General features: G+C 59.9%; 2 protein-coding genes across 5 annotated transcripts in view; both read right to left on the bottom strand.

Moving 5' to 3' along the window:
* The window catches only part of ENG (endoglin), a 29,359-nt gene extending 23,321 nt beyond the window's left edge, over nucleotides 1-6,038 (bottom strand). Inside the window, exon 1 of the mRNA XM_037495337.2 lies at nucleotides 5,592-6,038. Within this exon, the coding sequence (XP_037351234.1) occupies nucleotides 5,592-5,658 (67 nt within the window). The 5' untranslated portion in view covers nucleotides 5,659-6,038. The remainder of the gene's footprint in view (nucleotides 1-5,591) is intronic.
* An 8,105-nt stretch (nucleotides 6,039-14,143) lies between these two features.
* AK1 (adenylate kinase 1) lies at nucleotides 14,144-26,683 on the bottom strand. 4 transcript variants are annotated; one of them, XM_037492167.2, is made up of 7 exons: nucleotides 26,644-26,683; nucleotides 20,219-20,256; nucleotides 18,707-18,742; nucleotides 18,410-18,573; nucleotides 17,577-17,693; nucleotides 15,602-15,793; nucleotides 14,144-15,337 (listed from the first exon to the last, which is right to left on the bottom strand). In XM_037492167.2, exons 2-7 carry the CDS (start codon nucleotides 20,223-20,225, stop codon nucleotides 15,269-15,271), a joined length of 585 nt encoding a protein of 194 aa, XP_037348064.1. In that variant the 5' UTR covers nucleotides 20,226-20,256; nucleotides 26,644-26,683; the 3' UTR covers nucleotides 14,144-15,268. The 4 variants fall into 4 exon arrangements, with proteins under 4 accessions (XP_037348064.1, XP_037348062.1, XP_037348063.1 ...); XM_037492165.2 differs by lacking the exon at nucleotides 26,644-26,683 and adding an exon at nucleotides 22,861-22,937; XM_037492166.2 differs by lacking the exon at nucleotides 26,644-26,683 and adding an exon at nucleotides 20,770-20,908.
* Between the last annotated feature and the right edge of the window lie 527 nt (nucleotides 26,684-27,210).

The following is a 27,210-nucleotide window of genomic DNA, read 5'->3' as shown; positions in this document are numbered from 1 at the left end:
CTTGGCAAAACAGCAGCCATCACAGGAGATGTTTCATGGCACTTCCTGGGGCTTCACACACGTTCATGCCTTTGTGCCTCTCAGCAGCCCCAAGAAGCGGGCAATGTCCCGACTACGGGATGACACAGGGAAACTGAAGCTGAGGGCGCAGCCGGAATTTGCTCCGGGTGACCCAGCTATTGAGCGGCAGGGTCTGGACTCAGACCCAGGCCCTCCGGCTAGCACCCAGCCCCCGCCGGGCAGGCTGTCGGTTTGAGGTATAACCCGGGTAAAGTGCAGGTGCCCAGCTGGTGTTGTGGACACAGTAGCTGCCAGGGCAGGTCCTCTTCAAAAGGGTCCTTTCTGCTGAAGGGGCGGCCTCCTCTCCCCCAGCCACCTGGCCACCCTTTGCTCCTCCCAGGCTTCAATTATGGGCCAGCGGCTTCCCCAGGTTCCAACCTGACCCTTCCACCTCCACCCCATGCCTTGCTTCAGCTTTGCCCAAGGCTCCCCAGTGGCTGCAGGGTCAAGTCCACATGCCACAGGCCAGAATGGGCTTATGATTACAGGAACCTGGCAGATGCTAGGCGTTCAGAGTCTACTTCTGCCTCCTCCAGCTGCCTTTGTATGCCTCAGTGTTACTCTCTCTAAAATGGGCATGATGCTCACTCCCGGAGTTGGCGAGTGTCCATACATAACACACGCGGCTAAGTAGGCTCTCGGGACAGAGGGCTGCTCAGGGACTGGCCACCAGGGTCACAACATTTACGCCATCAGTGGGGAGATGTGACCTTGTCCTCCAAACACACCTGGCCCCCTGCTCTGCCGTGCCTTACCCCGTGGTCTTCCTTTATTTGACCACCTGACCAACTTGTATCCATCCTTCAAAACCCTAGTTTGAAAACCTTCCCATCAGAACCCATCCTTTGCTTCTCAGGGGCATGGTGCCTGGATGTCCTCTAATTCGTCTGTGTCTGCACTCCCAGCAGTCAGTTAACTTTCCAGGATGGAGACAGTCTAGACCCCATGTCCCCAGGACCCAGAGCAGGCATGAGTAGACCTTGGTGGAGTTGGTTTGTCAGGTCTGGCTTCAACTTGCTGGATGCCCTGCATCAAGTCCCTCACCATTCTGGGGCTCAGTTCCCCCACGGTCACTCGGCACGGGGAGAGTAGGATGGATAGGACATATCCAAGCTCCACTGGGGCCTGAGGTTCCACCTGAGAGGGCAGGGCGCTGATGAGGCTTCTGAGCGTAGGACAGGGTCCTCGGGGAGCACCTTAGGTGCAGGGAGGGGACCCACTACCCGAAGCGAGACGATCTGGCCGCAGGGAGGCCTCACCATCTCCCCTGTGGCAGGGCAGTGCAGTGGCTGGGTCCAAAGCTCGAGCTCCCTGCTCCTCCCTTCACCTGTCTGTGCCCCCGTCTCCTTGGCTATAAAATGGGGTGACAGGATTACCACTTTATTGGGCTTTAGAAGGATCAGTCCCAGGGTCATACACAGGCCCAGAGCAGTGCCTGGCATACAGTCAGTGCTAAATAGGTGTCGTGTCTATCGTCTCCACCCCCAGCCCTGCCACAGGCACTGAAGTCCACTTGGGCCTGGATGAAGGTGCCCTTCAGCCTCCAGGGCTGATGCCCAAGCCTGGGCTGGAGCTGGAAGGTGTGGCTGGGCCAGGGCGGTCGGCTCTAGAAGGCTCTTCTCCCCGGCCACCAGGCGCAGGGGAGAGGAGCTGGGTTTGGAGGTAGACAGCCTGGGGTTGACATGTGGACCTGGCATTTGTCCTGAGCCTTGACTTCCCCATCTATCTACTGGGTGTAGACAAAAGCTGCCTCCTGCACCTGGACACCTGGGGCTCACCCAGGAAGGGGCGCCCTACCTCTCTCCCAGATCCCCCTCAGGCCTCGAGTGAGCCGGCCAGGACTGTCCTCAGAGAGCCTGGTGCTGACCCATGTGCCGCTTAGTGTCCCTCCGGGTCCATCATCACCACCTGGCTGGGGGGCGGGGGGTGCGTCTTTTAGCAGCCACGTTGCCGCTGTCCCCAGGGTCTGGCACTCACCTGGCTCACACAGCCCCTGCTTCCTGCTCTTTTTTCCTGTTGGCAAATGGGCAGCTGTCCCAGAGGGCAGGCCCCAGGACGTGGGTGCCTGTGGCCTGTCAGGTCTCTAGCCCCGTCTTCAGTCCCAGCCCCCTACACGGGTGGCTCAGGGGCTCCAGGTCGCACCTCTGCCCACGGTCTAGCGTCTACCCCACGGTCTACCCCTCCACACTTAAGAGGCTCTGTAATCCCAACCCCCAATGGGGGCCACACACCCCCGTTTCTGGGGCTCTATCCTAATGAAATAACCCAAAATGCAGGAAAAGGTTCCTGTACCAAAAGCAAGCACGGTGTTATAATGTAACAGAGAAGCAACCTAAATAGTCAAGCACAGGGGATCCAGGAGGCAAATGATGGTGCATTTCAAGGAGAGAATATTCCAGAACCACAATGATGGAGTCTACACGACCTCACCGAAACCTTCTGGCACCTAAGTAAGGGACACAAGACTCCCAAATGCGGATCCACCTGCGTTACAATTACCCAAAGAAACTAGCCAAAAACCAGTGGACGGTCTTCCAGCATGTTACCGAGCCACGATACCAAGGAGCTGGGAGGATTGTCCCTTTCTGACCTGCTTTCTTGGAGGCGGGGACGGGAGCAAATATGTGGTTAAATTGCTCTTTTAAAAAAATCTCTAAAAAATCTTTAAAAAATCTCCACCTGTTGGTTCCATCCTTCGGGATTTTCTGTGCACGTCGTGAGGGTATTTCTCCTACAGAAAGGGCACCACGTTGCTTGGGTATGCCCCAGACGTCTGTCCAAGCAGGATAGACACACATCTGCCTTTTTCTTGCTGCCTAGCATCCCCCTGCGTAATGAGTCATTGAATGGGGCTGGTGGACACTCGGGGTGGACACGGGTGGTTTGTGGTGGCTGGGTTTTTTTTCCAGGACCCACAGACCCACATCTTGAGAGAGCCGGGCAAGCAGTGCCACAGGGCTGACGTCTGAAGGTTGAGTTGCAGGGCAGCACTAGGCCTAAGGCAGAGTCTTGAGAGAGTCTGCCAACCTGTTCCAGAACGCGAGGGCCATGCAGGGACCTGTTTTGGGACCCATTTCCATGCCCTCCAGTTTGAACGAAGGTGCCTGGATCCCCGCCCTGGAGTGAAGATCTAGGTTCCACGCCTTGGAGCAGGTCTCCACCTGCCCTCCTCGGGCCTCAGTGTCCCAGGCTGTGAATGAGCTGGGTTGGGTGTCTTGGCGTGCCCTTGAGCCCCGTGGTGGCCAGTGTGCCTGTTCCCATGCCCAGGAGCACGTGGATCAATTTTCAGGAGCTTCCCTAACTGGCTGATCAACACAGCTGTTATTAAAAATTACATTATTAAAGGGCCTCCCTGGTGGCACAGTGGTTGAGCGCGGGCTGCGCAGCCTCTGCAGCGCCGGTTCCATCCCCGGCCACCAGCGGGGGTCCCACATGGCGTGCAGACCTCTCCTGCCGGCCCCGCTGCTCCTCTCAGCAGGGTGTTTCGTCAGTCTGCCCGTTCTGTTCCCTGCTCTGGCTCTGGTGAACTCTCTCATCCTCCTGCACTTCTGACTATACCCAGTGCTTGCATAAATAAATAAATAAATCTTAAAAAAAATTACATTATTAAAAAATAAAATTTTAATTAAAAATTAAAATGCACAGGGGCCTCCCTGGTGGTGCAGGGGTTAAAGACAGCACTATCAAGCTATCGCCAGCCACCATAGCACGAGTTCGATCCCCAGCCAACCAGGGAGCTACCCACATGGCGCAGCAGACCTCTCCTGTCTCCCCACTGCTCCCCTCAGCAGTGGATTTCAGTAGATCTGCCTGTTCTGCTCCCCGCTCTCTCTGGTGAATCCTCTCACCCCCCTGCACCTCTGGCCTGTACCCCAGTTCTTGTATGCATAAATAAATAAATCTTCAAAAAAATGAAAATGCACAATCAAACAAATTGTATCTATACTTAAAGGTAACGGCTATCAGGCTCACGACTTCCTCATTATTGTCCTCCGCTTTATTGTCCTCCCCGCCCCGGGCTGTCTCCCTCGCTGTACCTGTCTGCTGGGGACGCTTGATAAGGGTGGGCGGCTGTGCGGCCCCAACTCTGAGTCTGGTGAGTCGGTAACTTGAAATCAGCCCAGTGGGAACACTCACCCGCAGAAACCGACAACGGCTACCCCACCCCTGTTGTTAATTTTTGCCAACACACGCTGCCTCGGAGCCTATAAAACCAGACTCTAAATGTCTGCTCGGAAGGTTCCTGATGATAGCAAGGAGAGCGAGTCAGCTCGTGTCAACACGCGAGGGAGGCGGGAGAAAGGGGCTCGGAGGAGCCCGCCTGAGCCGTGACCTTGGCGCTCGGGCCTCCAGCTCCCCTCCCGGAGGGTGGGCTGCCGGGGCAGCCATCTTGCGGGCTGCCCCTGGGCTTTCAGGAGAGGGCTTGCCGGCCCACACGTGGTTGGGGGCCACGGGCCTGGGGTCAAATCCCCGCTGGGTCACTCCTCCTGAGACTCAGTTTCCTGTCTGTAGGGAGGCAGTGGTAAGAGCTCTCGAGACCAAGGTTTAGGAACTTTCAGATGCTTTGTGTGTGCCTGCGTGCGTGAGTGCGTGAATTCGTGTGTGGGTGCGTGCGTGCGTGTGTGTGTGTGTGTGTGTAGATGGGGGGTGGTCAGCACTGCTGCTCTACCCCCTTTCATCCGCATCCTCCAGATGCACCCGAGCGGCAGGGCTGTCCACAGGGCTGTCCTGGGCTTAGGTGGACGAGGGGCAGGGCACAGCGAGGCCCGCAAAGCAAAGGATGAGGGGTGCCGAGTCCCCAGCTCCTCGCAGCTCCTCATCTGCTGGGTTTCAGAAGGCAACAGACTCCAGGAACCTCTGGAAGAGCCTTCCAGGCTGAGAAGGCTCCATGGGACCCCTACTCTGAGCCTGCACCCCTCTTGGGAAGGACAGAGTGGGGTGCTGCTGTCTGACATTCAGAGGGGTCCTGGGAGGCACTCAGAGAGGCCCAGGGGAAGGCGAGGGAGGGGAATTTAAAGCTTATCATAAAACAGCAACAATCACGAAGCAGCGGCCCCCAGCCCACCAGCCCTCGCCGCACGCCTGCTTCTCCACCGAGGGGAAGTTGTTCGCGTCCCCACTTGGCTCAGGGGCCAGACGGCCGTCTCCCGACAGCACAGCGTGAGCTGAGCCCAGCGCCCGCAGGCCGCCTCCCCAACACCCCTCGCCGGGAAACCCAGGGCCCAGGAAGGACAGGAATTCTCCGAGGGCCGCGCAGCACCCGGGACCGGGCTTCCGGGGGAGAAACCGGAGAGACGCTGCAGGGGGGATGCAGGCAAACGCTCCATCCCTGCTGGCCGTTTTAGTGCTAGAAGCCCTTCTTCCCGCCAGGCCGAGCCGGCTGGCCAGTGGCCGGCATCTGCCAGGGGCTGCCAGACTCCCCAGGACAGCCCCGCGGGCATGATTTCAGGACACAGGAGCGGAGCCTGGAACGCTTGGGGCCCAGCGGTGCGCTGGGGTGAGTCTCCCCACCCGGGTCCCTGGACACCTACTTGTGGGGCTGAGGCTGCAGACGGCCAGCAGCAGGGCGACGAGCGGGGGGACTGCGCCGTGGTCCATGCCGTCCAGCCGGGGTCTGTGCGCTGGGCCTTATCCGGTGTCCAGGGGCAGGGCTGCGGGCGGGCGCGGGCGCCGGCGTGGGCTCTCGTGGGGACCCAAGGGGAGCAGGCGGCCGGAGCGACGGCGTCCCTGCTCCAGCCTTCTGAGGGGGCGGCCGAGGGGTCAGGAGAAGTGGGCACAGGGCCAGGCCCGGGGGCGCTGGCCTGTGGAAGAGCAGGAGGGGGTGCTGGGCTCCGGGGGACAACGGCGTCTGTCCTGGCCTGTGGGTGCAGATGGAGGCTGGGGTATGACCGGCAGCGGCGGGGAGCTCCTGGCTCATCCAGCCCAGCCGGGAGGCAGGAAACGCGCTTCCTTAGAGAAGGGGCCGGACCAGGCGGCCTGCCAAGCTGGGAGAGGAAGTGCCACAGGCTGTGTGGCTGGGTGGGGGGCCCTTGGGGGCGGGGAGCAGAGGGGGGGTGGAGGCAGTGGAGTAGGAGGGCCTAGGCTCCAGACTTGTCCCTCCACACCCCCACCCCAGCTTCTGCGGGACCGCTGGGTACAGGGGACACCTGGCAGCCCTGGGGAGGGGGGCAGATAGAACCCCATCACCAGGCCCTGGCCCCCACGAAGGGGTGTGTGGAACTCGGTTCTCCATTTTGCAGATGAGGAAACCGAGGCCCAATGTGAGACGTGGCCAAGACTGTGGGTTCAGAATCAAGCCCATCTTGCCGGGCACCCACAGCTGGCTTCCATCCTTCCGTATTGTGCCGGCAGGGAAACTGAAGCCCAGGATAGGGACGGAACACCAAGTTGGCACAGCACGGCAACTGGGGCTGAGGTCTCAGGGTCCAGAGAGAACCTACCCAGGCCACACATTTAGTGTCTGGCCCCTTCTAGGGGCACAAACATTAACAGCCCCAAATGAAGCAGGGGGAGCTTTGAAGGCATTTCTGACATCGATGACGTGGGTTCAGAATCCTGCTCCAATCTAAGAGACCTTGGGAAAGTCCCCTCAAAATTGGCACCCCTGTTCATAAAGTGGGCACAGCCATGCCTGCCTTGGACTGTGGCAAGGTTTCCAAGGGTCAGGGCAGGACAGCATGAGCCCTGGACCTGACATACAGATAATGCTCCCCATGAGTGCTCCCTGCAAGGCCCCCCCAGAACTGCCCCTTGTTCGTTCTGCAAATTGTAAGTGGCAACGATGTACCTGTCATGGGGGTGCCAAGGTCAGGCCCAAGGGAGTTGAAGAGGCAGCCTGAGCTGCTTGGAGGCCCTGGGATTCAGGCCAGGGGTGGGGGAAGAGAGGGGAAAGCTAGGTGGGGAGGGAGAGCAAGGGGCAAGGGGATGAGCCTAAGAAAGGTACAGAGGCAGGAAGTGGCCAGACCACCAGGGGACAAGCAGGGTGTGGTGGGGACAGGAAGCTTGGGGAGACTGGCTCTGGCCCTGCTCAGTGAGGGCCCCCCGACAACCGCCAATGCCAAGACTTGGTCCTGAAGGCTGCGGGGAGTCACCGTGGGCTTTGAAGCACAAAGTGCTGGTGGAGCTGGGCCTCAAGAAGGCCAGCTGGGCATGTGCTGGCGGGACCCGCAGGGGCAGAGCCAAGGGGCCTCTCTCTTTACACTTGTCCTGGGTCACAGATGGAGAAATGGAGGCCCAGGGAGGGAGGAGAAAGCTGAGCCCTCCGTGACCCGAGGGAGCTCAGTGGGCGCTGACACGGGGGCAGGAAGGAGGGTGTGGCCCTTGAGTGGGCTCTGGGAGAAGGTTCATGAGCCCACCCTGCGGCTGCGGTGCCAGGTGTGGGTTACAGGAGACCCAGCCTCACCCAGCAGGCCAGGAAGGCAGTGACAGGCAGGGGGCCACCCTGGCAGCCTCAGAGAAGGGGGCAGTGGGCATGGAGAGGCCAAGGGTGACTTAAAAGGGGGTTGGAGGGGGCTTATAATTTCTCCCCAGGCCCCCCTTCTCCGCAGGGTCTGTGGCCTGGGGCCAAAATCTCCCTGTGCACCAGGCCCCGCCCTAGGCGTTCACCTTATCAGCTCCCAATCCATTAAACCAGCAGCCACCCCCAGCAGCCACCCCTCCATTAAACCCTTGCCACAGGAGGAGGCCTCCAAGGCTCCCCGAGGCTTAAGTGACCGCAGCCCGAAACTGGAGACTCCATGGCTGCCTGGCTCCAGGTTCAGCTTCTTCTCTCTGCCACCACCTGAGCTGACTTGGAGAGGACGGATGTCACCCGGGCTGTGGCTGTCACAGGGTGAGGGGGTTGCTGTCCACAGTGGGTGTCAGGTACCCAGAACCACAACAGGGACCCCATCCAAACTGTCCTCCTTGCCTCTCCCCTCCACGCTGCTCCACTCACCCACCCGCCTTCTAGACAGCTCTGCAAAGCCGAGAAGCTGCAGCCAGATGCAGGGAGGACTCCCAGGAGCCACCAGGGAGGGGCAGCCCCCGGGGCCTGTGGCCTAGGTCCCAGAGAACTCATGGAGGAGGGAAGAGATGGGGACCCTAGGGGTGGAGAGGCGATCACGGGCAGCTCCCACGGCAGCCTGGGCCTCCTGTCCCTCCCCCCTCGTGTGGGGTGGCGCAGTGTGCAATTGACTAGAAGCCCCTCGCGGACAGGCATTCGGATGCCCCTTCACCATCGTGCCCCCAGCACAGAGCTCAGGACACTTGGGCTGGGCCTTGAGATGTGCTTACTGTCCATAAGCACGAGGTGCCCCTGGAGTGAGGCAAGGACGGGGATCATGAAGGCACAGGGAAACTGAGGCACGGGGAAGGTCTTGCCTCCGTTCCCAGCACACATGGTCAGTCCCCGGTTGGGCCGTCTGTCCCTGGGGTGGTGTGCACCGGGGGTAGACCTCGGGTTAGCTGCGCTCTGTCCGTCCCCCTGGATGTGCTCTCTGTTCCGATGGACACGTCTACCCACCCCCACGGGCCAGAGAGAGGGGGAGGGTTCGTTCTTCCAGACACTTCCCTGCAGGGTCACTGTAAATTGGCGACCTCCCTCCGCTGAAGGCCACAACCCTGACCAGGGCCATGTCCATGCGGCCCATCAGTCCCCGAGGGGTCAGAGCCCTCACTGCTGCCAGCTCTGGGTCTGTCCCGGGTTCTGTCCGGGTTGTGCCCTGGGGTTCGGCACGGGCCCCTGTGCTTTCCCGACACCCTGCTCACACCTGTGTAAACAGATCGGCCACTGCGCTGCCCCCACTGTCCCCCTGGAGCGTGCCATCTGTTTCCTGCGGGGGCTCTGTCTGCCGCAGGCGTTTTCAGGGGCCGCCTAGCCACACGCCAGAGACACGTGGCCCCTCCTTGGCCCGGCCCCACAGCAGGCAGGTGGGGAATCTGCTCTGGCCGGCGGGTGGTGGGGCTGCAGGAAGGGACAGAGCACGTCGACTGTTGGCCCAAGGCCACTGGAGGAATTTCAGACGGCCCCCAGGGGCCCCCCAGGAGGCTGTCTGTCTCCAGCACCGGCCTGGAGCCAGGGGCTGAGAACAGCAGGACCGGATCCACACAGGCTCGGGAGAAAGTGAGTTCAGGGGAGAGTGAGCACTGAACTGGGAGTCATGGTGTCAGGCTCTGCCCCACACTGGCCAGGTCTTTCCTATCCTGGGTCTCAGTTTCCTCATCTGCACAATGTGAACAGAGGCAGCCTGCTGGCCGGGAGGAGCCGCAAACCCAGGACAAGAATCGAACCAGCCACCATTCTACACTCACCCGGCTTGTGCCAAGGGCCACCTCCAGCCACCTGTGTGCCAGAGGTCATCACAGCCAGATTTATAGAGGAGGAACCTGCAGCTCTGGTGTACACGGCCACAGGGCTGGGGAGAAGCAAAAGGATCATAAACCTGGGCCCGTCCTTCCTCCCTTGGCTTCCAGAACATTCCATCCTGTTTTCCTCCCACCTCCCTGGTCACCTCACCTATTTCTTTCCTGGTTTCTCTGCACCCCCCTACGCTCAGACCCTATCTTCTCTCCTCTGTCACCCTCACCCTAGAGGTGTCCTCAGATCTCCCTGGCTGTGACATTGTGCCTTGGAGTAAAGCCTGGGACTCAGTTAACCGAGAAAATGTTTCTGAGCCCGTCTCTGCCCCGAGGCTGTGCATCTGCCCTGTTCTGTCTTCTTTCAGATGCTGAGTCCGGACCCCTCTTTTGACTCAGCAAGTCGATGCCTTAGATCTTTGCTACTCCCAATGGGGTCTAACCGTTCTCCTGGGGGCGTCTCTCAGCCCTGCCCCCCATCTCCTGAATTAGAGCCTACGTTTAATCAAGATGCCCGGAGCATTCCTGTGCACATTAAAATTTGAGCTGTGCCCCGACCCAGACCAACAGCTGTAGATTCCATCCACCCTTGTGGGGGACTCCGAGTCTTCATCTCCCCCAGATCTGTCCCCAGACTCCAGGCTCTGGTGGCAAACGGCATCTCAGACAGCGCGAGTCTCAAACCCGGCTCTAGGTCCTCTGCCAGGTGCTCCTGCCTCAGTCTCTCCATCTCACACCCCGACAGCTCCCTCTTCTAGCTGCCCAAGCCTCAGGTCGGCCTTGACAGTCTCTCTTACACCCCTCATCTCACAATGTTACACCCCTCACAAGCAATGTTGTGGCTCCTCCCCCAACTCCCACTGTTTGGAGGGTTCGCAGCACTCCACGGCCACCCCCTGGTCCAGGCCACCCGTACCTCTCGGGATATTGCAGTCGCCTCCTCACTGAGCCCTGCTCACCTCCACCCTCATCCCCCACCCATTCTGTGCACCATTAAAGGGACCCATGAAGGCAAGGACCGCGCTCCGAGTAAAAGCCGGAGCCCCCTCCTGGTCTCCTCTCCCATCCCCCCTATTTCCCCTCTTTGCTCGCTCCAGCCACACTGGCCTCCTTGCTGGGGCTGGAATGTGCCCAGCACATGTCCACCTCAGGGCCTTTGCACTTGCTGCTTCCTCTAAAAACACTCTCCCCTTGGAGACCTGCTTCTCATCCATTTGATCCTCGGAGATCAACGGCCCGTGGTCAGGGAGGCCTCCCCTGACCGTCACGTTTAAAATAGTCCTCCCCTCCCGCCCTCCGGCGCACGCGTCACCCTCCGGTTCCCCATCCTTAGCCTTGTTTCGTCTGTCCCCCTCTCTAGAGCAGAAGTTCCATGCGTGTAAGGGCCTCGCTTCCTTTGCTGCTGCCCTGTTGCCAGACTAGAGCCTGGCCACGGGCGGCGCTCGGCAGGCGCTGAGAGAATGGATGGACGTGCTGAACCCAGACCTGCGGTTTCAGAGACTGTGGTTCCGAGTGCCAGGGTGTGGGTGTTGGGGTATTCTGAGCCCAGGGCAGGGTCTCTGAAGAAGACTGGCTCCCCAAGGTTTGTCCCCAGAGTCAGTGGTCCCCCAGACTCTGCTCAGTTCTAAGGAGCAAAGTCTCTGTCCATTCTTCTGGCTCCTTCCCTGCCCTGCAGGGTCAAGGCAGAGTCCTGTACCCAAGGCCTGCAGATCCTGGGCAAAGCTGGCCTTGCAGGTAAACCACTTCCAAAGGCCTGAAGGGCCCATGAGAGCTAGTCAGAGGCAGAATTCCACTGGGCCAGCATTCTAGAAGCTGAGTTGTAAGGGCTCTGAGTTCACAGAAAGGGAAACTGAGGCCCAAGAGGCGAGACTCACACAGCACTCCATGAGCCAAGGAGGGCAATGCAGACAGGAGGCCCTGCACCTCTAGAACCCCAGGACAGGGTCCAGCCTACGCCCCTCCCTCCCTGTGTGGCCTGGCTCATGCCATACCACCTCTCTGGGCCTGCTCCCCTAGCAAGGAAGCCCTGTGCTAGCAGGCCTGCATGTCCAGTCTTATCCCGGCCCCCACCCCCCAAAACCCCCCCACAGTGGAGCCGCCAGGCCTTCCTGTTTACTCCAGGCCCCTCTCGCGGCTGGGAGGCGACAGCCTTGGCCTCCTCTGCCTCCCGCTTCCTTCCTCTCCCACTTCAGAGCCTCCGGCCAGGCCCTCAGGGTCCCCGAGGCCAAGACTTAGGGGCACAGTCCAGTGGGGCATCTGAGGCCATCACTACAGCAGGGCCCACCCAGGAGCCAACTCTGGAAGCCCAAGGGTGTAAAGGCACCCCACCATCGCCCTGGCGGGTTAGAACATACAGCTCCTTGAGACCAGCGGGCTGCCTGGGGTGTCCCACAGTCAGGAAGCGCCACACCCACCTCTCGGCCCACCAGTAGGGGATGAGCATCCTCACTCTGGAGGTGCCCCTTCCTCCCCACCCCCTCCCCGGGCTCCTATCACCAAGGGCAGCCACCAGGCCTCAGGGCCCAACCCAGACCTACTAAATCAGAGTCAGCCTTTTAGCTCTGAGAAGCTGTATCTGGTTTAAAACCCAAACAAGAGGGCCTCCCCGGTGGCGCAGCGGTTGAGCGCTGGGTTGCGAAGCTGCCCGCGGCCTCTGCGGTGCCGGTTCAATCCCCGGCTGCTCCCCGGCCACGGGAGGAGGGTCCCCCATGGCGCACAGACCTCTCCTGCCGCCCGCTGCTCCCCTCAGCAGTGTACTTCGGTCCTTCTGCCTGCTCGGCGCCCCGCTCTGGCTCTGGTGAATTCTCTCACCCTCCCGCGCTTCTGACTGTACCCAGTGCTTGTATAAACAAAACAAACAAATAAATAAAACATGCCTCTATTAAAAAAAAACAAACAAACAAACAAGAGGACCTCCCTGGTGGCGCAGGCAGTTGAGCGCAGCGCTGTAAAGCTGTCCGCAGCCTCTGCAGTGTAGGTTCGAGCAACCCACATGGCACGGCAGACCTCTCCTGTCTCGCCCGCTGCTCCCCTCAGCAGTGTATTTCATCAGTCTGCCTGTTCTGTTCCCCGCTCTGTCTCTGATGAGTCCTCTCACCTCCCCGCACATTTGGCCTGTACCCGGTTCTTGTATAAATAAATAAATAAATCTGGCACAAGGGGTTAAGACACAATCTATGGGGCTTCCCCGGTGGCGCAGCGGTTGAGCGCTGGGTTGCGAAGCTGCCCGCAGCCTCTGCAGCACCAGTTCGATCCCCAGCTGCTCCCCGGCCACCGGAGGAGGGTCCCACATGGCGCGCAGACCTCCCCTGCCGCCCGCTGCTCCCCTCAGCAGTGTCCTTCGGTCCTTCTGCCTGCTCTGCTCCCTGCTCTGGCTCTGGTGAATTCTCTCACCCTCCCGCGCTTCTGACTGTACCCAGTGCTTGTATAAATAAATAAATAAATCTTAAAAAAAAAAAAAAAAGACACAATCTATGAAGTTATCTGTAGCCTCTGCAGCAGAAGTTCGATCCCCTGACCAGGTTGCTGCCCGCATGGTGCAGCAGACCTCTCCTGACTCGCCCGCTGCTCTCCTCAGCAGTGTATTTCAGTACATCTGCCTTTTTATAAATAAATACAAGTCTTTTTAAAATAAATAAATAAGGCCTCCCTGGTGGCGCAAGGAGTAAACACCGCAACTACGAAGCAAACCGCAGCCTCTGCAGCACGAGTTCGATCCCTGGCCTGCTAGGGAGCAACCCACATGACACAGCAGACCTCTCTTGTCTTGTTTGCTGCTCCCCTCAGCAGTGTATTTCAGTCCCTCTGCCTGTTCTGCTCCCCACTCTGTCTCTGGTGAGTCTTCTCACCCACCCCCCCACCCCGCATCTCTGGCCTGTACCCCAGCTCTTGTATGCATAAATAAATCAATTTTTAAAATAAATAAATAAATAATACATAAATAAATACTTTGGCCAAATAGGGTGACAATGAAGTATGGGAAAAGGTTCCCAACTATATAACGTTGATGAAGGGTGGGTGGGTGGGAGATCATTATATTATTTCCTCCAACCTTTAGTTCATTCGTAAGTTTTCCTTTAAAAACAAAACTCTCTTTGAGCCTCCCATTGCCCTGAGCACAAAAAGTAGATACTGGGGTAGGCAGTCAAGGCCCTGAGAGGTGGGCCCTGCCCTCTCCCAGGCTCCGCTCTCACCTCCCCACCTCCCCTAGGCACCTGCACATCCCAGTGCCCCGCCAACCTCACTCAACTGCCCTGTTCGCCTCTGAGACACGGTGGCGAGGATGGAGGGGGTGATGGGAGCTTTTAAACTTTGTTTTTTTTCCAAGCTGTTGTTTTTAAAGTGATTCTGCAATGCATAGTTTGGAGCAACTTAGGTTTTCATAAACTGGGACGTAGCTTAATTAGAGAAGCTGGAATTAAAACAGTCGAGAGAAGGGTGACAATTTTGTCAGAAGGATTTCTCCAGCTCTGCCACCTTCGGGTGCGCTTCCCTCTGATCCTCAGACAACCCCAGACACCAGAGCGGGTGAGTGTGAGTGTGTATATGATAGCTGTGACACAGAGACCCCAAGGTAGGAGGCCCCGGGGCAAGTTGTGGGTTCCCGGCACTTCCCTTTTGGCCTGGGGAGCAGAGGGACCAGCTGCAGAGGCCCCCTGACACCCCATCCTGCATGGCGCTGCTGTCTCCTACCTGCCACGCACTAGCATGTATTTATTTTGTGCTCTCTTTCCAATAGACTCACCCTTCATAACTTAAATATGTTTATTTTAAAGGAAAATTTCCATAACTAATGTAAATGGAAAACCAGCCGCATTTGCCAGAAGTAGAAGGGGACACGGAACCCAGAGTGGCTGCCATCACCCCACAAGGGACTTTGAACCGCTGAAGGCTCTCTTGGCCCTACAGGGAACCAGCTGTGCCATGAGGAGGTGTCAAGGACACATGAACCCCAAGTGGAGCCTTTCTCAGTGATGAGGCCAAAGTGGGAAAGAGGACAGATTGGGGATCCGGCACCCCCACTCCTGCACACCCTGGGAGGCTGCTCCCACCCCCACAGGTGTGGCAACTGACAACTCGCACCCCTTGCCGGGTGTTGTCATCCCAACCTTGGGGGTCAAATGGGGACACCGAGCTTAATTCAGATTCAGAAGTGGGTTCAGGAAGGGCAGCTGTGACCAGAGGAGCTCCTGCACCTCATCTCCCCAGGGAGACCCCGGCCCCGATGGTGACCACCTCATCCCCACCAAGCTCAAGGCCTTTTCAGATCCTCAGAGCTTCTTGCACCAAGAAGGTGAATTTGCTGCCCACTCAGCTGCCTGGCGTGTGCGCCCTCACTCCTAGGAGGCCCCCAAGCCCCAGGCCCCAGTAGGCGTAGGCACAGAGAACACACTCAGAGAGATGAGGGATCAAGGTCACCCCAAGATGATGTAGAGGAGCCCAGGCGGGGGCCTGGCTCGGCCTGATCATGATTCCCCAAGAGCTAGAGAGCTGCCTCTGTCTCCCTGAACCCCCAGGGCTGGCCTGGCACGGACCCAGCACACACGGAGTAAGGAAGGGCCTGGGTCTTCCACCAGACCTAGGGGAGGATGCGGAGGGGGCCTGCGGAGCCGGGAGGACGGGGTGGGGGGGCAGGCTGGGGACTCCCACCACACCACATGAATCAACTCCAGTGGAAGCAAAGAAAAAGGAGTAAAACCGAACGTCCTTGGAAATTCCTTTAGTGTTCAGCTGTCCATGGAAACAGGATAAAGCGGCTTCCTCTGTCTGTGTTCCAGCCGGGCAGGGTGGAGGCCCGGAGCTCAGGCCAGGATGCCCCAGTCAGGACAGGGATGAGGCGGGGCTCCGAGCTGAGGAAGGGGCTCCAGCCAGACTACTTGAGGGCGTCCAGGTGGGTGCAGACCTGGGTGAAGACACTGTCCACGGAGCCTTCTGCGTTGACCTGCGGGGAGACAGGCCTTGAGGGTGGAGCCCCCGTGGGGAGCCAGGTGGCCCGCAGGCCGGGGGATGACTCCCGCAGAGCCCAGCCAGAGTGGACAGCGCCCCTTGGAGAGCCAGCAGGGAAACCAAGGCCTGGAGCCGAGGGCAGACTTGCGGTCACAGCCATTTGAGGCTGGGCCAGCAAACACCCAGCTTCCCCAGGGCCCCTGGGGTGGGGTTGGGGGGTCCCCCAGCGCCCTCCCCGCTCCGGCCAGCAGGGGCGCACCTTGCGCACGATGCCGCGCTTCTCGTAGAAGGCGATCACGGGCTCCGTGGCCTTGTAGTAGGTCTCCAGCCGCTTCTTGATGGTTTCCTCGTTGTCGTCCACCCGCCCGCTGGTCTCCCCGCGCTTCAGCAGCCGCTGGGTCATGGTCTCGGGGCCCGCGTCCACGTACAGCAGCAGCGTGGGCTGTCCGATCTGCGGGCGGCGCGCGGTCACCGGCGCCCACACCCGCTCCGGCCGCGAGAGCCCGCGGGGCCGCCCGAGGACCTTCCCACGCAGCCCCGGCCCTGCCCGGCCCTGCCCAGACCTTCGCGGCCGCCCGGTATCTCCAGGGAGGCCCACCTCCTGGCCCCCCGCACCCCACAGCTCCCTGCAGCCTGGACCCCAAGCCGCGTTCTCTAGGGTCGAGCTCCCGGGCGCGGCCCTCCGGCCCCTTTCCTTGCCCTGGAGCCGGGCTCTGAGCCCCTGGGCGCTCCCTGACCTCTCCCGGCCAGGCCAGGGCCCTGCGGGCAGGCGCACAGCTGACTCGCCCCTAGGGCTGAGCTTGGGGGGAGGGGCTCTGCGCGCTGGGGGGCGGGGGTCTAAGCAAAGTCGCTGTGGCTGGAACAAGCACTGCACCCCGGGATGACTTGGAGGGGGGAGACCCGCAACCTGCTCTCCTTCAGTGGGGCCCTGGCGCCCCCTGGTGTCCACAGCCCAGAAGACCAGGCGGTGGGACCCGGGGCCAAACCCGCCGCCCGCGGCTGAGCCGGGTCCGCGCTCGCCCTCGGCTGGGGACTTTGATTAACCCTGTTTTCTGATGCGGCCGTGAGGCTCGCAGGGACACCTCACAGCGAGTGCACGGGGGTCAGGATAGGATGTGCCCTGGGGCCGCCTGGCATTTGACCACAGGGTCCACGTCTTCCGTGGAAGCCCAGCCAGCCGCCATTTCACACATAGGGAAACTGAGGTCTTGCAGCCACTTAGTGGTCAAAAAATACAGTCTAAAGTGATGGAAACCTAAAGGCGGCGCTAGCCTCACAGAAGTGGAAGTAGGGGTGGAGGTGTGGTCCGGCCCCAGGCCTGCTGGGACGCGCCGTCCTCCCTGCAAGGCCTGGAAGCAATCACTCCAAGAAGTCCCCCCGAGCCCCCGACCCACCCTTGCTGCCTCTCCCTACTGGGCACATGTAGGCCCATCTGGATGGCCGGTGACACCAGACGCATGGGTAAACACGTGTGCATCCCCACATACAGGGCACTGTACACATGTGCATGCATGCACACTGCCAGGCACATGGCACACATATGCGTGCCGTGTGCACATGCCTGTGGCTCCCACACTCACATCGCTGTCCGTGTCTGTGCCCCGTGTGCGTGCTTATTTGCTGTGTGCATGCGTGTGCTTGGGGAAGGGGCCCGACAGGCACCTGCTCGCGGAAGCTCAGACCCCTCATCCTCAAAGGTCCGCTCTTTCCAGCCAGACTTCCTGCAGCTCCCCGAAGGAGACAGATCCCCCTCCCCAGCACAGCCTGCCGCATCCAGGCCACCTGCCTGCTCCAGCTGCCCCACATATCCCTGTACCCCACACCAGCAGGACCCTCCCAGTCCTGCCCATGCTCTTTCTGGCCTGTCTGACCATGTGTTTACGGGGTGCAAGCTCCACTCTTGAGGGATGCATTCTCTCTAATCCCCCTACTGCCCCTTAAGGCAGCTGTGGCCTTTCTCTCCCCATTTTTCAGGCGGGGACGCTGAGGTTCAGGGAGGCAGAATGAGGAGAGCTGGAGGCCTCCAGTGGCTGGGCGGGAACCCGAAGCCATGCACCTCCCAGCCCAGTGCTTCCTCTTCATCTAGACTTTTCTTCTGGAAAAGAAAGACCGTCTGGCCAGACAGTCTTCCCTGGAGCCTTAACATGCCTCTCGTTCTCCAGCCCCCACCCCCATCAGCCTTCCGTCTTGCCGGGCACCCCACACCACAGGCCCCCACTAAGCTTGCTCCTTACCCTTCTCTCAAACTCCTCCCCCTGCTGCACCTCCCGAGGGTAGCCGTCGATCAGGAAGCCTTTGGAAGAATCTACCTTGGCCAGCATGGCGTCTCGGAGCATGTCCAACACCGTTTCCTGGGGACAAGGAGGGATGATGGGGCCATGAACCCCCTCTGGGGCTCTGCGTGTGCTGGCCCCACAGCCTGCGTGGCCTCTGACCTCTGGCCTTGACACAGACAATCCCAACAAGCCTCCCTCTCAGGAAGCCTTCTCTGAAAGGTGCCGACTTTGATCAATCCTTCAAGCCCTTCACTTCTTCACTCATTCATTCTTTCATTCATTCATTCAACAGTATCGCCTGAGCCCTCCTCCAGCCAGCTCCTGTCCTGGCCCTGAGGACGTGGCAGGTCTCCATGCTGTCAGGAGGCCCACAGACAATTGCACAAGTGATTTATCCAGGTTGTATGGGCAAAGAAGCGGGGTGACTGGCATATAAAATTGGGGGGCAGGGTCTTAGCCAAAAGCTGAGCAGACAGGAAAGTCCGAAAGCTGAGGAGGAAAGAACATTCCAGGCAGGAAGGAGTGTGACGAGTATGAGGGACAGGAAGGCCAGGGTGCTGGGGGACGGACAGCTGGGGGAGTGGGCAGCCTGGGACTGCAGGGGTTGGCAGGCCACGACTCCACGGTTCTTGGGCGCCTCTGGGAGGAACTTTTTGCCAAGAGTACTGGGGACCCATCAGGGGCTTCAGAGCCAGGGAAGACCATGGTCAGCCTCGCTTGGCATCCTGCCGGCTGGTGCCCACTCGGGACCACCATCGCCCCTGCCCCCCACCCCGCCGGGGCCCACTCACCAGCGGCACCAGCTGCCCCTTCTCCATGATCTCAGACAGCATCTTGCCCCTGGCCGAGCCAGAGCTGACCTCCGCCCGCAGGAGGTCCCCGCTGGAGAGGTGGGTGTAGCCGTACTTCTCGACAATCTTCTCACACTGGGTGCCCTTCCCCGAGCCGGGCCCGCCTGCAAGCGCCCGCCCGTTCAGAAGCCCAGCAGGGACAGTCTGCCAGGGCCACCCAGCCGAGGAGGGGCGGAGCTCAGGGTGCAGCCCCAGGCCCGGGCTCCCGCCCCGCTGTCACCCCCGCCTTGGACTCACCCACCACAAAGATGATCTTGGTTTTCTTCAGCTTCTCTGCGGGAGAGAAAAGGGGGAGCAGAGTCAGCCACTTGCCTGACACAGCCAGAGCAGCTCTGGAGCCTCCGGCCTGTGCTGGGCCCCGGCAGGGGGGTGGACGCGCCGTACGCTCCTGTCAGGGGACGGGCGAGTCGGAGCCCAGAGTGAGTTCTGATGGGCTTCCAGGCAGAGGGACCAGCAGAGGCCGCAGGCTCGACACAGGCTGTGGGGGTGACTCTGGGGGACTGAGATGCCCACCCTCCCGGCCCCTCCCTGTGGAGGTGGGGCCTCCTCGGGGGTCACCTCTGGCCCTAGCGTCTTGTGCATCTTGGGTTCCAGATGAGCAGCAGCTCCCCATGGTTCCGTTCCACAGAGGCCCCGACCCTTCCCCTCCCAGGCCCTGGCCCTGCCCATCGCCGGCCTCTCCTGGGCGGTGCGTGTGGAGTTGGCGACCACAACATCTGTTGCCCTGGAGATGGTTGCCAGGGAGGAGGGCTGCGGTGGGCACATGGAACCAGGGCCCAGAGGGCTGAGGAGCCAAGCTCTGCCTTGCCAGCCCCTAGAACTCAGTCAGATGGCAGTCCCGCCAGGCAGGGGACCTGGGGCCTAGAGAGGCGGGGGCCTGCCCCGGGGGTGCCTGGAACTGGAACGTGGGGTCCTTTTCCCTGACTACCCAGCTTCCCCCTCTTCTGCAGAAATAGGCCCTCATCCGCGTGACCTCAGGAAACAATTCCCGGCCCCTCTTCCCTTCCCGCCCTGCCGAGAGGAGGTGGGCGCCGCAGCCCCCGGGGCCCTCCGGGCCTGTGCTGGACCCTTGTGGTGCTGGCAGAACTGCTTCTCCTGTGGGCCCCCTGAGCCTGCCTGCCTGTGATAAGCCCAGTTTGGGCCGGGGGAGGCGACAGGCCAGCAGCAGTTCATGTGCAAGCCCCGGGGGTGGGAGAGTGACCGGCGGCTTCAGCCAGGCCCGCTGCAGCTTTAAGAGCTGCAGGCCCAGGCCCAACGCCAGGGATGGGATGGTGGTGCCACCAGGAGGTGGGCCAGCCAGTTCTCCGCCCACCCCATGTTTCCGTCCAGGTCCCAACCCAGAGGAGCCAGGAGGACTCAAGACATCCTCAAGGCCACCCCCACGGAATGCTGTGGAAACTGAGTCTCGGAGAGACGTAGGAACCTGCCTCCTCCTCATGAGGCTCTCCGGGGACAGGCCTTCCCTGGCCAGAGAGGCAGGGGCTCGGTGCTATAAATACCAGCGCAGGAGGTGAGCGGCGAGGCCCTCCCCGGGAGCCTCGAGGAGGCCTCTCCACTTCTAAAATTAAACATGGAGCTGGCACATCCCGGAGGGTGTGGAGGAAGATGCTGAGAGGGCCCCCAACAGGGCCCCTCCGGCAGCACCAGAGCCTGCACCCCCTCCCCAGTGTCTCCAGAGAGCGTGCCCCCCTAACAGATGGGTACACCGAGGCATAGACGGTGAGCAGGAAAGGAGCGCAGCCTCCGTACCTTCCATCCTGTCGAGGTCCGGGGAGCTGAGTCAGCGTCTGCAAGACAAGGGCACCGGTGGGGAGAGAGCAGGGCAGCCGCTTCTGCTCCTCCAGGTTGCATGGGGTGTGTCAGGCTCTGAGGGCAGAGGGGCCACTGGGGCAGGGAAGGCCCAGGAGCCAGGTGACCTTGGAAATGTCACCTTTCCTCGGGGCCTCTGCTGCTCACCCCACAGCAGCCCAGCTCTTCTGGAGGGCAGCGGTGGGCAGCGGTGAGGGGCATAAACAGTGGCACCAGCAGCTGCTGAGCTGCTCCCAGCCAGTCCCAGAGACAGGGTGTGGGTCCCACGGGGCCCAGCACCTTGACAACACTCCCCAGGGCAGGAAGCGGGCTGCCCGAGGCGGGAGGCAGGCCCGAGCAGTGACGGTGGAGGTGAGCAGGAGGTGGGATGGGGTTTGAACCAGATGCCTGAAGGGACTCAGTGGGCCAAGGGGCTGCACTCAGGTGGACACAGCCAGGGGTCCCAGGCTCAACTTCCACCCCCCCAAAAATCCCCCCTCAACCCTGAGAACCTCGCTTCACTGGCTCCTCTTCGTCTTCCCTGAGTTTCCTGGGACCCCACGATGAGCTTCCATGGTGCCCCGGGGCCTCCCTCAACCTCCCAATAGGTCTCTTCAGGGCTCAGCCTCCGCTCCCCGCCAGCCCTCCCCCAAGCCACCAGCCACTCTCACAGCCATTCTTTTTGACCCTTAACCCTTGACCCTCAGCCAGCATTCCTCCTGCCTGGGTCCTCTAGCCCAGGCCCTTAGTCCACCTAGGACACCCCTCCCTCCAGTCAGCCTCCCTTCCCAGCCCTATAAGTCCCAGGACAGGCCTGGAGGCCCAGCCATGCCCCAGTCAGCATGATGCCCTTCTCCCACACCCCGCCTCCACCCACACACCCCAAGCCTCTCTCTCCAGCCTGTGTCTCACCACCACTCTCTTGTTTTCGGTGAGGGGCCTGGCCATCTCTGTCAGAACAAGTCATTTGTCTGCTTAAAACCCCTCCATCTGTGGCCCCCTCGGGTCCCCAAATAAAGCCTGGACCCCTTGACATAGTTAATAGAGCCCCGGTGATCTGGCTCTTGCCACTTTCTGCAGCCTTATCAGCTGTTGCTGGAAAAACTTGTAGCTCCTACACCCAGCACGATGGTGCCCCTGCTCCAGGCCCTGGCCAGAGCTGTACACAGTGCCTGGATGCCTTTTCCCCAAGGTGCCTGCTTAGGTCGCAGTTTGGGTGTCTCCTCTTTCAGGAAGCCTTCCTGGACTTTTCTCTTCACTGCCTTCTCTGAACTGTCCCTCCTTTAGCCCCCCTTGTCACATAACCCACACTATGCTGGACCTTTCTGTTGTACATCAGGCCTGTGTTCCCCACCCGGATCCTGGCTCCTGCTGAACACAGGGTTGGGGGATGTCGTCTTGGGAGGGAACTGAGACTTGGAGAATTGGAGAGCGCTGCTCCAGGACCTGGCTAGGGGTCAAACTTGGGCCTGTAATTTCTGCTGCTCTGGGGCTTAGTACCTAGAGGCCCTTAAGAAGCTTTGCTGTGGGCTCCTGGGGTTTGACTTGTAGCCTCTTTCCTGTTGGGTGTGCTGAAGGATGGGTAGGAGCTCCAAGGCCTCTCAGCAGCAGGTTGGAAGAGGGGAGGTCCCTAGCCGAGGGACAGCCTCGAGTGATGCCTTGAGGTGTAACCTCCATCCTGCTCTGCCCCACCCCCTCCCAGTAACCTAAACCCCTCCATCCTGCTGGCACCTGACACTTCCTTGGTCCAAAATAACTTGGGCTGTAAGGAGGCCTCACAGAGGCCAGGGATCCAGGATGGAGTTGGGTTACGGGCTCAGCACCCAGGCCTTATAAGGCCCCCAAATCAGGGCCCCAGCAACTCCCAGTAGGACTGGGTGGTGTTCCCAGAGGCATGGGGTGCCCCAGAGGGAGAGCAACCTAACTTCAATTGCAAGGCCAAGTCTCCCAGCTCCTGATCAAAAGCAGCCTTCCCAGTGGCGGGTAACGACCTTGGGGTCAAATCCCAGCTCCATCACTCAGCTGTGTGCCCTTGGGCCGCTGGTGTCCCCTCTCTGGGCCTGCATTTTTCAGCCCGTGCTACTACTGCTGAAGCGTCCTGCCGTGCTGGGGCAAGCCTCCACGTGAGTGCCCATCCCTTCAGGAGGCTGTGGCTCCGGGCCAACATCCCAGGGGGGTCCCGCCCCTCCAGCACAGTGAAACGACAAGATGGAACAGCTCTGCAATCACCCAGACTCTAGCACCAGGTCCTCCCTGCAGGGAGTCAGGCCACAGGGCTCCCTCCCCAGCCTCAGCTGAACCTGCCAAGGGCAGGGACCTGGAGCCCCAGGAGCACCGGCTGGGACAAAGGGGTGACTGTCTGGGAAGGCGGGAGGGGCTGCCACACATACACAAAGACACACAGTGTGGCACAAACACCCACAGCAGAGTCTGGGGAATAAGACACGGAGGCGCACACAGATCACAACCACGGATACAAACACACAAGCCCCCAGGGTACTCTCACGCGCAAACCGCAGCCCCCAGGTTCCTGTGGCTCCCCTTCTTCCCCCACAGGCGCCCTCCCCCCGCGCGCACAGACAGCCGCACAGGCACACACTGACCTGGGGGAGGGGTGCGGGTGGGCGCTGGGGCCAGTGCGTGCCCTGCCCGTCCTCGCCGCCGCCTGCAAAGGCGACTATTTATAAGGCTGTCAGCAGCGCACGGCATGCCGGGAGCAGCTCCGTGGTGGCAGGCAGGAAAGGAGGGAGGGAGAGCGGACCGGGAAGGGAGGGGTGTGGACTGGAACCCTCATGGAAATCCAGAGCAAGACTGGCGCCCCCCATAGAGCACCCCAGGTGGCTGTGCCTGCGCATGTGCGCCGCACTTGACAGTGTGCAAGGGTTTCCATCCACGCTGCCGCCATCGTGCAAGTCTCCCTTAGACCGCTGGGGACCAGAGAGGCTCTGTGCGGAGAGTTGATGGCAGAGAGGCCAGACCAGGAAGGCGGAGACCCAGGTGTGGATTATTGGGGCTTTGCTCGCCAGACAAGGCCCCCAGCCCCTCCTCAGGTCCTGCCTAGCGGCCACCCGACAACTCCATCCCTGCTGCAAGGTGCCCTGAGAGCTCCCCTGGGGCTGAAACCACCCCCTCCCAGCGGGGTGGATGGGTGGATTACAGAAGCCCAGCCCTGGCCCCACAGAGCTGCCAGGCAGCTTCCACATGCGGGTCTTGATAATACTGATCAAAACTAAAGAAAGAAATAAATGACTCCCACTGGGGAGCCCTCCCGGCACACCAGGCGCTGGGTGGAGCACTGCTCTCAGACCACACCTGATTCTTTCCATACAGAGGGTGAGATCCCGTCCGTACAACAACCTGCCTGAGAGTCCGGAAGGCGATGTGCTTCTCCAGCATTTGCTTAGAGACCGCACAGAGCAGCAGGTGCTAAGTAACGTGGAAACAGAGAGAGCCCGGGACCAGGCGGCTTCGGAAATCATGCATTTGCCCACCGGACCACGTGGAGACCCTGAACACAAGCCAGCCTCGCTGGCCCCCAGCAGCCCCCAGCAGCCCCCAGCCGCCCCCAGCGGTGGGCTTGGTTGACTTTCAAATGTGTCTTACAGGCACTAGGGAGTCAGGAGGGTGTTTGAGAGTGACACTACCAGGAGAGTGAGTGGTTTCCTAGCAACAGCAGCAGCCAGGACCAGCTCTGCCACCTGGGACCTCAGACAAGGTCCTTATTTCTTAGGACTTCATTTCCCCTGCTGGAGAGGGTAGCACTGGGCCAGAGGTTCTGCATTTCAAGGTGTTTGAAAGGCCCTCTGAAAACACAGCAGTGGGTGTGGGCATTGGCACGGCCTCCCGACCTTTGTGGAAAGCAAGAGCATGTTGATCAAGATTTCAAATGTGCCCTTTACCTTAGGAATCCCTCACACGGGCACAGAGGTGCCAGCCAATGTGGGGCTGACGGAGGGGCAGTGGCACCACCAGGTGGGGCCCGGCAGGACAAAGGAAGCTGGATGTCCTCACGGCTGGCGCGGCAAGAGGCCCTGGACATGAATTGGTGCCAAAAGGCCTGCGCAGGTGTGGCCTGCCCCCAGGAGAGTAACTGACCACCTGCAGGAGTGGGGGTGTGCGAGTAAAACCCACTCCCAGGATTTTTCTGCTTTTTTTCATTTTAACAGCTCTGAAATCGTGTTGTCTTATCTCAGACCAATGGCATCTTAAAGTTAAAATGAAGCAAAACTGGTCAGGAGCCTGTACGCACAGGACACCCAGAGGGAAGTAGGACTTTCACTTTGTCAGGCCACCCCAGGCTCCTTTTTTTAAAATTCAACAGCACCTGTTACTTTATATAAACCATCTTGACACAGATGTTCCTCGAGGACATTGCGCTAAGTGAAATGTCAGTCAGAAAGAGACAAACAACAAAAAAAAAAAGTGTATGATTCTACTTGTTTGAAGTCTTTAAAGTAGCCACATTCCTAGAAGCAGAATGGAGCACGGTGGTTACCAGGGTGGGCAGGCGGATTCCGAGTCATCTAGTAGAAATAGAGTTTCCGATAACGCAAGATGACGATGTTCCGGAGCGCCAGTTCACAGCCACGTAAATACACTTAACACGACTGACCTAGCTACACTTAAAGCTGGTGAAGATAGAAAATTCTGTGGCTTTTTTACAATCAAAAATAAAATTTTTAAATGTGAAACTTTAAGTACCTTAAGTTTTAATTATTTAATTTGCATATGACCTAAGGTTTTCCATCAGGGCTGGGATACTGAAGTTTGGGGATTTTTTCCTCCCACTTATAACCTAGAAGAAGGGAGAGAGGAAGGGAAAGAGGCAGAAAGAAGGGAGGCAAGGAGAAAGGAAAGGAAGAGCAGAAAGGAGAGCGGGAATGAAAACAAGTGCATGGAAGAAAAAACATGGACGTTTCTACCCTCGACTATAAATAGGGACTAGAACTGCGAGGCGTCCTCACTTCCTATCTTACATCATTTGTATGGTTTAAATTATTGTATGTGATATAAAAATACCTAAAAACATAAGCATATAATTGAAACCAAACTTAAGAAAATATTTTGGTCAAAGAAAGAATTCTGAAGTTTGAAAACATGTCCGTGTCGAGGGGCTGGGGGTGAACTGGGGCAGCCTCCCTTTGAGGGTCACAGCTGGATCACACAGACCCCAGGTTCGGGCTGGCCCAAGTGGGCCAGGGGTCAGGGCGGCCACCGAAAGAGCTGGAACAGGGGCTTGGAGAAGCACCCGGGCCCCCATGGGGCAGGAAAAATGCCTATTCCCACATCCCCACGGCCCAGCATGACCTTAAGCTCCCCACGGAGCCCCTGTCGCTTCAACACACTCACCACCTGAGTCAGGTCAGGTGGGCCCAGGCCCTGACCCTGCAAACTCCCTGGCCAGCCCGCTGCAGTCCAGCAAGGAGGATGGTGCCCTCGAGTGGGCTCGCCTCCCCCGGGGCTCCCTGCCGCTGCCACAGCCTGCTGAGCAGGGCTGTGCCGCCCACCCTAGGCTTTGTCCCTGCCACCCTCCCTCCCTACCTGACATTCCCAGCCCCATCCGTTGCAGCTAATGCACCGCATAAGGTGGCTACTGGGAGCGTGACACGCATGTGAATGGAGAAAATCGGGGTGCCATTCCTGTGTCCAACTCCACGGCTCACCGTCCCCACTGGCCCAGCGCCAGGAGAGCTCTTGCTCAGGCCCCAGCAGGCTGCCTGCCCATGTCTCACACAGCCACCCTTTGTTCGGCCTCTGCTCCCAAGGGCATCTTATCTGCCTAAACAGGTTGTAATCTCCCAGAGTCACGGACCCCTTTCCTCGTGCCAACCTAGAGTAAACAAGTCCTCTCTCTGAGAGGCTGGCGGCAGGAGAGGCAGCATCCACAGCACCACACCCTCCCAGGGAGGCCTGAAACTACCTCCTGCTGGGCCCTGCAGGAAATTCTGGCTTCCGACCCACAGCACCCCCAGGCCCCAGAGCCAACCTCTGCCCCCTCCATCCCCTGCTCTGCCTCCTCCCCCTCCTGTCCTCCCAGGCTGCTTTCAGGGACACAGGGATATGCTTCTCCCACCCTCTCCCTGCCGGAAGCTCTCTCTCCAGAGCTCAGCAGGACCCTTTTGGTCCTTCAGGCCTCGGAAGAACGTCACCTCCTCAAAAGTCCCTCTGGCAGCTGCCTGTGTCATTGTCTTTGTAACCCTTAGGAGTCAGACTGGGACAGAACCCATAGTGGGGCCCCTCCTCTCCCTAGAACCTGAGCCCCTGAGAGAGCAGAGTCTGGGGGCTCCAAGGTGAGGAGACTTGCCCAAGGTCACAAAGGCAGGGGGAGGACTGGAAACGCCAGCTGGGCTTGGTTCCAGAACCCTGCCACCCAGGGTTTGACTCACTGGCAGGCTGACAGAGCTGGCCGTTCTGCTGGCCTCCTAGTCCGCAGCCTGCAGGGTGTGGGTACAGTCCAGAGAAGGCCTGCAGCGCAGGGCCACAGGGAGCTGAGGGGCATCTGGAGACACAGGAACTGGAGCCGGAGCTTAGGTGCATTTATTCCTGTACAAATCATTACAAAACCGAGTCTGGTGTAGTTGCCAGCCCCCACCGTAATGTGCAATGGCTCGCTGCTGGCCTCCCAGTCCACAGCCTCCTCCAGGAAGCCCTCCAGTCTTCCCTCTGGGCTCTGGGAGGCAGGGGGCAAGCCCCACCCGGGTCCTGCAGTAAAGTGCCTGATGCAGAGTCGGGGGACAGAACCAGGTGACCCGGTAGAGCCTTCCCAGGCCCAGCTCAGGGAGAGCCTTGGAAGCCTCCAGCAGCTGCAGACAAGGGGGCTACACAAAACCCCAGTTTGGCTGGGATTCCCCCTTTCTCAGCCTGCAAGGCTCCCCAACAGGTGGAAAGCCTCCCTGCAGGATGGCAGAAAATGGTGCCTGGCTCTTCAGGAGCCAAGCTAATGGCAGCTGGGC

Source organism: Talpa occidentalis, unplaced genomic scaffold (genome assembly GCF_014898055.3).
Source record: "Talpa occidentalis isolate TD23 unplaced genomic scaffold, MPIMG_talOcc4v2.1 talOcc4.7, whole genome shotgun sequence".
NCBI classification, from domain to species: domain Eukaryota; kingdom Metazoa; phylum Chordata; class Mammalia; order Eulipotyphla; family Talpidae; genus Talpa; species Talpa occidentalis.
Note: the sequence above shows the minus strand (reverse complement) of the source record. Positions and strands in the feature narration are given on the sequence as shown.

Bases quoted from the DNA above. Each gene is read 5' to 3' on its own strand.
- AK1 (XM_037492164.2), bottom strand. From the start codon at position 19,082: ATGGGGAGCTGCTGCTCATCTGGAACCCAAGATGCACAAGACGCTAGG. The intron at 18,574-18,706 runs GTGAGTCCAAGG...GGGCGCTTGCAG, and splicing joins CAAGATCATCTTTGTGGTGG to GCGGGCCCGGCTCGGGGAAG. The intron at 15,338-15,601 runs GTGCGCCCCTGC...GTCTCCCCGCAG, and splicing joins AGCGCGGCATCGTGCGCAAG to GTCAACGCAGAAGGCTCCGT.